This window comes from Phoca vitulina, unplaced genomic scaffold (assembly GCF_004348235.1).
Source record: "Phoca vitulina isolate PV1807 unplaced genomic scaffold, GSC_HSeal_1.0 scaffold8, whole genome shotgun sequence".
In the NCBI taxonomy this organism is placed as follows: domain Eukaryota; kingdom Metazoa; phylum Chordata; class Mammalia; order Carnivora; family Phocidae; genus Phoca; species Phoca vitulina.
The window spans coordinates 73,412,049-73,421,770 of record NW_022589711.1 but is presented as its reverse complement, the minus strand read 5'-3'; the positions used below and the strand labels follow the sequence as shown (position 1 = coordinate 73,421,770).

The 9,722-nt window shown below is 33.6% G+C and overlaps 1 protein-coding gene across 4 annotated transcripts in view; it reads right to left on the bottom strand.

Moving 5' to 3' along the window:
• PDCD10 (programmed cell death 10) overlaps positions 1 to 9,722 on the bottom strand; it is a 44,019-nt gene continuing 34,297 nt past the window's right edge. For all 4 annotated transcript variants that reach the window (XM_032407270.1, XM_032407272.1, XM_032407274.1 and 1 more), the window contains 3 exons: positions 4,552 to 4,630; positions 4,174 to 4,256; positions 1 to 1,343 (listed from right to left, as the gene is read on the bottom strand). In XM_032407270.1, the coding sequence (XP_032263161.1) occupies positions 1,262 to 1,343; positions 4,174 to 4,256; positions 4,552 to 4,630 (244 nt within the window). In that variant the 3' untranslated portion in view covers positions 1 to 1,261. The remainder of the gene's footprint in view (positions 1,344 to 4,173; positions 4,257 to 4,551; positions 4,631 to 9,722) is intronic.

The window sequence follows — 9,722 nt, the reverse complement described above, 5'->3', positions numbered from 1 at the left end:
AAAAAAAAAAAATCAACTCAGTAAAATGTCCATAAATTATGAGATTTCATCCAATTGTCTATTTTTTTTTTTTTTTTTTTGCTTCTTTCCATATATTTCCTGTTCACATCTAATAGGACAATTTCCTTTTATACTGCCATTGACAGTAATTCTTTAAAAATCTGTTTTTAAAAATAAAAGTTTAAAAATAACTAAATTGCATTATAGCAAAGAAAGGTATATTGCCAAACAGAAATTTAGTTTAACATTTAAAATCTTTATAAAAGATAAACAAATCCTGATTTTCCCTTTATTTTATCATAATTGAAAAATGAAATCACTTAACATGATCACTTGATACATAATTTCCTTAAAACTTCTCTATGGTGAAACAAAGCTCTATATATTTAAAGAGTGTGTATAACAGTTATAACACTCATGACAATTTCAAACCAACTAGCACTGGTATAGCTTCAAATTACTACTAGTTGTGGCTATTTTTGGAAAAAAGGTACAAAGCTTATTAGGGCCCAGCATACCAGAAAACCTTAATTTTACATTGTCATAAAGTTGAAAAAGTGACATTATAGTGTGAAGACACTATAAATTGCCATTTCTTTCTCATAAGTCTCTTAAAACAGGCTGCAAAAATATTCAGTACCTCATATATATTAACTAACAAAAATATTTCCATTGACTACCTTTTGCCCAGAGTGATTAAGGACCAAAAAATAGAATTCTTGTTGCTTTATTATCTGATAAACTGCTAGTAAGCTCCCATTAGAAGTTCTTTAGACATTACACCAAGTCATCTTGGTCTTCTGATCATATATATATATTCATATATATATATATATATGTATTTTTTCAAGTAAAGAAATGTTTAACAGATGTAAACTATTTATTGAATATTTGCCACCAAATATTGTTAAATACATTATCTTGCAGCATATCGCTTTCAAGTTAAAATGTCAAACAAACACCAATATTTACAATTCTTTTAAGGAATGTTATATAATGACACATTAAGGCGTAAATTCTTTTGGCTTATAATTCTTAAAAGAATGATAATAGCAAAAGTGATGCAAAATCTTCAGTGTGAGATTATGATTAAGCTACATTTTACAAAAATATGGTGTAAGATGGCAATAATCCCATTCAACATCCTGGATTAGATCCCTTCAGGAGGGACTGATAATTTATACAGTCAAACTTTAAAATTTACAGATAAAGGCAGTCCAATACTGCCACTGAGAAGTACATCTCTTAACATATACAACTTTCAGGCCACAGTTTTGAAGGTCTGAAGTATCAAGTTGGTTTGATGAATTAGTCGGTTGGCACTTATGAACACATTTATTGCCCTGTTAAAAAAAAAAAAAAAAAGGCATTAATTTTATCAAAAAAAAAATTCGTCCTTTAAAAATATTTATACTTGATGACATCCACTAACAGTAGCAATGAAATCAATTTAGGGAAAAAAAAAAAAAAAAGAGGCAAGTTAGTACTAAGGATCATGTTTTACACCAGCTTGGAATTGAATGGTCCTGCATCATTTGAAACTATCTAGGAATTACTGCCCCCTAGTGGTTCCGGCTGGCAATAAGGTGTTGGTGGGCTGCTAATGATAGGTGGCGCCTCAACAACCGATTTCCTGAGGTTGAACAAGTAACTGGCCAAAGAGGATTCAAATGTAGTCTCCAGCTCTGGTTTCACGTAAGTTACCAAAATAATATCTGTGCCAGTATTATACTCAGCCTCAAAATCTCTACTTCAATGGACATATCTCTCTTACCTTCTTTCAAAAACAAACAAAAAACAAAACAAAAACTATGAGAATTCTAAACTACTTTTAGAATAAATCTATTAAAACAAAATAATCATGTGGTTTCAATATTTAAGAGCTGACAATATACAAAAATTCTTAAAAATTACTTTGTGCTGCACACATTTCTCCTATCAGCCCATCTTCATGTGACTGGAACAAAGAACTGATGCCCTAGTCCCACTGTGTGGTCTTATCAGTTTCTCAATATCATAGCTAACACTTGTATCTTCATCCTAGACACTTCTCAAAAAGAGGGACCAGAAATAATTAGTTGCATCAATGCAAATTCATACCCTTACTGGAAGATGGCTCAAAGAACAGGCTCTATTAACAGTTTTCAGTTTCAAGAAAACAGATACAAAACTAAAACCAAAAATAATGGCACATTATTCATATACAAATAATTATAAAGAAGCTACTGAATGAAGAAAAAGTAGCAGGGAGCCTGAATAATCCATATGAAGCGTACATAACTTCGCTTTTATTATTGAAATTAATGAAAATTAGGCTCTAAAGGAATTTCTACCTTTCGATGTGCTTATTTCACAATAGTTCTTAATTAATAATGATCCCATCATGTAAATTATTCTTTTGATGTGTTTTGGTTATTTTGGCTTAGCAGTGGAGACCAAGAAAAAACATATAAGTTTATTTTCAGAACACACCTGCAAGCTTATTAAACTAAGTCATCAAGGAGCATTTCCCCTAGACTATCTGAACAGTAACAAAAACCATTAATAAAATGTACCTCAATATCTTTAATTCATAATATAAATGTAAAGAAATGTAAAGATTTCAACCTATTTGAACTGTTAAAAATAAATGAAAATTAACAGACCATTCTAATGTATTTTTATATTATAATAATATTGTAATCTTTGACATGGATATAGGGATCTTTAAACTTCAATGGTAGGATAAATGTTAGAGGTCCCTGCCAATGATACATGAAATAATCACTATTCAGATTGTTTTTCTGACCCTAAGCACTGTCAGAAAATGGTCTTGTTCACAAAATTTCTAGTATTCTTTCTACTTGAGATACAAAGAGGTCTCCATAAGGTACAATGCTACAGAAGACACGGCCCCTCCATCAGCTTATACAGTATATGTACATGTGTAAAATGTATATGTAAAAACACATAAATTTTTTGGTTTTCTGGAGTGTTCTATAGATAACTGTATGCCTAAACTTAAAAACAACATCCAATTTACCTTTTTAGTATACTATTTATCTTACAGAACAACAGTGAAAGCCTCCCTCCTTCCGGAGTGGGTCACAACCTTTGTAGTACTTCTAAATCACCTGGAACACTTTTTATAAAAGACTTATTAAATCCTGGTCCCACTCCAAGCTACCTGAATCAGAACCCCTGAAGTTGGGACCAAAGCACTGGAATTTTAAAAAACTGAACCAAAGTGATTCTAATGTGCAAATGGGATTGAGAACCATTGCTTTAACTTTCAGTTCTCAACAGACCTGGCAGTATCAGTATTATCTGAAAACTTCCTAGAAATGCAAATTCTTTGGGCACCTGGGTGGCTCTGTTGGTTGAGTATCCTGACTCTTGATTTTGGCTCAGGTCATGATCTCAGGGTCGTGAGATCCAGCCCCGAACTGGGTTCCACAGGCAGTTTGCGTGAGATTCCTTCCCTCTGCCCCTCCCCGAGTTCGCATGCTCTCTCTCCCTCTCTCAAATTAAAAAAAAGAGAAATGCAAATTCTTGCGTCCACCCTAGACCTATAGAATGGAGGGAGGGGAACTCCAAAAGCAATTACATGTACATGTATAAAATGTATATTTTGTTCTTTAATAAGCCCTCCAGGTGATTCTGACGCTCCTGAAGTTTGAGAACCACAGCTTCAGGGGCTGGTGAAGTAGGCCAGTAAGCCAAATCTCACTTCCCATGTTTCTGTACAGCCTGCGGGCTAAGAATACTTTTATATTTTTAAATGACCAAAAAAAAAAAAAAAGGAGTATTATGTAACAGGTGAAAATCAAATAAAATTCAAATTTCAGTGTCTATAAATCAAGTTTTATTAGAACACGGCCATAATGTCACTTGTTTCCATACTATGACTGCTTTTGCACCACAACACCACCGCAGAGGTGAAGTAGGTAGTTCTGACAAGCCCACCTACAGGTGGACCCGAAATATTTGCCATGAGGCCTATTTCAGAAAAAGTCTGCCAACTTCCGCTCTAGACTAGTTATGGCTAGATTATCAACCAACAGTCTATCTTAGTTACTAGTCAACTTGAGTATGAACAATATAGTAAAAGGGCTTAATTTATACGGTTTTAGTATTATATAAAACCACATAATTTAATTTTTTTAAAAAAGGATAATAAATGACACTACTTACTTGCCATCTTTAAAATAGGTTTTCAGAGTATCACTGAAGCTTTTGGAGTACTTTACAAATTCTTTCTTTTGGTGTTCAAGTGCCTACAGACATCAAACAGAGTAAGAAAAAAATATTAAATAAGAAAAGAGAAATAACACAAAAGCCAAAATCAAAGACAAGAGATTATATAGAATATAGGATGGACTTTATATATTACAAATTGGAATTTTTAGAAGTATTTACTTAAACATATTTTAATTCAAGGACAAAACCAGTGGTTAAGGATACAAAACTATTTTCAATAATCAAACCATCTTAGTATTTAGTTCAATAAAACAACTAAGTGTAAATCAACACCTAGGGTGGCAGCTTACATAAGGCTTCTACTAAACTTACCCTGCGGTTCTGGTATTGATACTTCTTGAAGACATTATTCACTGTATCAAGAAGTTCTTTTATTGCACTAGCTATATCCCTGTTGGGTAAGGAAAAAAGAATCTTAAAATCAGTTATATTTGGAAGAGGGGTGTGTTATTTTATATATATATAGATAGATATGGATATATGTATCTATATAGATATAGATATTTTTTTTTTAAGGATTACTAACCACACTGTAATTACCACATTAACACTGCATCAAGCCCAAACATCTGACTTGTTGGTTGGATGGATTTTAGACTGTACCCTTTTATGATCCTGACTTCTCTTGCACTGCTGACCAAACGTTCTATAACTAATTTCAATCTTCCCAAATCAGTAACATTTCATTCAGCACTACTTACTCAAATTTATAAGAATTACCTCTGCTTCTCATCTTTTCCAGTTATGATTTTTCCTTTCTTTGATGAATTCAAGCTACTATATTCTCTACGTTTGCTATGTCATGAACAATTACATAAAATTTTACTATTACGTGTACCACACTTCTGTATTTATCAGCACTTCAAGTTACATACCTACATAGCTCTTCTAAGACACATCTACCTTCTAACAACTGCCTATACCCCTCTTCCAAAAACTTTGCTATCATTATTTCCTTTGGAAAATATATTTAAATTCCTGAGAGAGACAATATCAGAATATTTTTCTACCTTAATCTTTCAGCAATTATCCTTGGACTATATATGCGTCAACACCTTCCTCCCCTTTTAAGCAGATAAAGAGAAGAAATCAATAGTTCTCATGAGTTGACTGTTCTTCTTATCCATTAACCATTTTTTTTTCCTAAACTTTTCTTGTCTTTTCTATCTATGCTTTTTTCAATTTTCATCTTCTAACTGCATAACAATTTTTTTTTTTTGCCAAACTGAACTTAAAACTTCTGTGCAAATGCAATGCAAGTGTGAAGATACGAATTATTAGGACATAAATCTAGACCATCCCAAACATCTTCCATTACTTTTTAATCACAAATGTCAGATTTCAGCTATTTCTTTTTTTTTTTTTTTTTTTTTTTAAAGATTTTATTTTTTTATTTGAGAGAGAGAATGAGATAGAGAGAGAGAGCATGAGGGGGGAGGGTCAGAGGGAGAAGCAGACTCCCTGCTGACAGCAGGGAGCCCGATGCGGGACTCGATCCTGGGACTCCAGGATCACGACCTGAGCAGAAGGCAGTCGCTTAACCAACTGAGCCACCCAGGCGCCCCAGATTTCAGCTATTTCATACCTAAAACATTTCAGCTTTACTAAAGAAAAAAAACACAAAAAGCCCTGTATCCAGATTTCTGTGGTATATGTGTGTGTTTCACAGCATTTTTCTAGTAAATAAGCATGTAGGATGTCTAAGAATTACAAGTATACAGTATTTGGGTACAAAAAAAGTACGTTAGCCTATTCGAAATAGTAGTGATATTTGTATTAAATACTTTAATAAATAATTACTTATTACCTCCTGTATGTCAAACACTGGTATCGGGCTCAACATTAAAATATTAGATTCAAATAGGACAATGAATGTTACATGGAAATGGTATCTGTCCACTCATTTTTTTTCTCTTTTTGCCTCTAGTTTAGGAATAGCAGTTTTAACTTACATAACTGTTCCTTTCATTTATGGTTTCAAGTAAGTTGACTCCTGTATTGCTGTGATGTGTGTAAACCACTGCTTAATAAAATGTCATATGACCATGACATGAGAAAAATTACAATTTCAACAAATAAATATTTGGAAGTTACTTCAAATCCACAATGAGCCCATTTAAAGCAGAACATAATGAAGCAAACTACAGTGATCAAACACTGAGGTGTTTATACACAACTACTTTGTAGAATACTTTAATATTCTGCTTTAAAAGGGGGAATTATAAAAATGTGCTTTCAGGGCTAATCGACAAGATGAACATATGCTCCATATACAATGATAATGGCTAGATTCCATAGGTCAAACGAGCAGTGAGTTCTCACTCACCTGTAAGGAAAAAAAAAAGGGTTTTCTGAAAGGTACCACAGACTTACTAATGAGTATTGGGAATCTGTACTTTAAAAGAAAACTTAAAAAATAAGCCGCCCAGGTGATTCTGCTGATGAACCAAATGTGGAAACCCGTGTTTGGAAACCTAGAGCCTAGAACTAAGGTTTGATCTATCACTAGCCACAGAACTTTATAAAGAACTCTACAGAATGACCCAGGCTATTTATCCCCAGGCCTGGCCTTCTCTAAAAACAACCTGTGGCAATTTATATCAAATATTACATCATCTGTATGTACACAGAACGGTATTTTCATTTAAGGTGCTAGGGTTTGCACCAGGGAAGTTAAATTATATTAGTAACTAAGGGTTTGTTTCCTACAAGAGAAAATAATCAGCACTAAAAAATACTTCAGACAATTAAACAGATCAAGAATTAAAGAAAATAACTACAGTGTAATTACAAACAGTCTGGAGTTAAGTGATTCTCTGACAAGGGACATATAGTAGGACAGAATTTTAGCAGTCTGCAGCTTTTAGTGAGGCAACTTTGGGGAAACATACACTCAAAAGAGAAGACGACAGGCATCAGAGGAACTATAAACATACATCTTATAAAAAAAATTGCAATAGTAGACTTTCTAATCATGTAACTCAAATTTATATAACATATTTATGTGAACATTCTAAAGGAAGAAAATTCCCATGCTGTGTGTTTAGTTAGGTCTAGACTGGACATCTCTGGAAAAGCTACTCTGTAGCCATCAGGAAAACCAAACTCTGGTGAATTTTAGCGCATGAATACGCAAATACATAGTAAATAGATAAATGCACGGCTTTCTGCTTTATTAAGTCACAAGTCTCTACTAGTCATGCATTAGAATGTATCAGACCTAAAAAAAATCCTATGAAATTAAATTTATTAAATATTTCCATAAGCTTAAATGTAGTCAAACAGAAACATTCATTAATCAAAAGAACTTTTTTTTTTTTTTTTTAAAGATTTTATTTATTTATTTGACAGAGACAGCTAGAGAGGGAACACAAGCAGGGGGAGTGGGAGAGGGAGAAGCAGGCCTCCCGCCGAGCAGGGAGCCCAATGCGGGACTCGATCCCAGGACCCTGAGATCATGACCTGAGCCGAAGGCAGCCGCTTAACGACTGAGCCACCCAGGCGCCCCTCAAAAGAACTTTTAAGATATTTATTTGCTGGATCATTTTTCCTAATCAACCCCACAGAGAAAAGTGGGGGGAAAAAACCCTTATTTCACAAAGCTAGTATGTGCTGTGAGCACATACTGGGTTCTGTGTGAGGCACTTTATGTATGTTTATGTATGTCCTTTCTCTCAATTCTTAAAACTGTTACCCTCATCTTTATAGGCAGAAACTAGAAAAACAGAAGCTAAGCAACTTATCCAAGGTCACACAGCTAAATGTGGGAATGGAAATTCAAACCTAGGTCTGCTAACATACACACAAATACCTGGATATTTGTTAGCTGATGGGAATCTTCCTTCTACTTAATATAACCTATGAAATCACATATAGTACTTGGATAGTAAGTATCTGATACATGTTTCTTGAAAATACTGCTAAAATAAATGAAGAAGATAATTACTTTAAATATGAAAAAGTAAAATATTTTAAAGAAAAAACAGTAACTGCACAGTACGTTGTGCCTGAAGGATAAGCCATTTTTTATTTTGGTGCAATTTTATCCACTAATTTGTTAAACAATTAACCATGGAGACAATATGTATCAAAATGTGTCAGTATATATCTGTGATACAAATAATCACACCTTACCTATCTATGTTAATTTATACATGGTCTCACAAATATATATTATCAACAAACTTTCCAGGGCCAATTATACCTCCTAAAATGGTTAAGAAATAAATTTTAATTGCCAATACTCTTAATTCAGTTGTGCGGAGTACACTCCAGAAAACAGAACTGAAATATTACTACTGCCCCATAAATGAGAGAAAAGCCCTTAATTCAGCCTCTGTCAATGACTATGGACAAGACTCTTAGGCTCCTGACCTCAACTTCCTTATGATTAAAATGTGGCTGTTTATACAGTGTTTTTCAAATATATCTCTCTTAAAGCCACAATGGGTTTAGCAGAGATGCCTTGCGGACTCCCTCAAAGGGGTAAGATGGTGTCAAAGTAGCAGGATGAGGGCTCTGGGCCTACCATACCTACCCCAGCTTCAACCACAACATTCTTCTCTCTCTTACCTACTGGCATTCTATATTAAGATATCCTTTATCACACCTCTTCCAGATAGCTAAAACTTTTTTCAATTACCAAGTTAGACCAGCATTATTCATCTCAGATTGGGAAGCAGCAGAGAAGACAATGGAGTGCATCTGCCTGGGTTCAAACCCAGATCTATCAGTTTACCAGCTCTGTGACCTTGGAAAAGTTACTTAATTTCTTCACCTGTTATAGCAGTGTTATAATAAGTTAATATATGTAAAATGCTTAAAAGAGCACTGAGAACGTAATTCTAATAAGTGACTACTATTATTAAGATGGCACTGATTCAATAAACCTCTCCTTCAATGACCCGAGGCAAAATTTGCTGAAAATATTATTTTTAAAATGTCAGATCTTCATAGAAATGCCCCACAGATCATAAACAAATATATGATCATCAAAACAAATTAAAATTTTATTAAAGTATTTGAAAATTCTAAAAATAAGTTGCTTAAACAACTGTGCTTCACGTAACTGGCAATTTATCCTTTTATGAGCTAAACAAGTTTACTTTATATTAGACTAAAAATAAAAAACCATAAAACAGTTGACTATCTTCCTTTTTCACACATTAAAAATAGTTAAAGGAAGTTGAGGCTTTCCTATAAAGGTAAAATATTTACCTCAGGATTTGTTCCCTGTGACATGAATTTTAGCTAGGCAATGAAAAATCTTTTTTGTACTTTCAGGTTCTCAATTAGAAGACCTAAAAGAGACTCCTTAATAGCTGGGTTGCGTACCCATCATAAACCAGTACTTTCTAAAATGGGATACTCTGCCCCCTATACCACTCAAAATAGGTGCCCAAACTAGCTAAAATAACATTTTGCAACGGGAATTACAAAAAATACTGTTTCCAAGAGATGAATGTTAATGTTTACTACAAGCG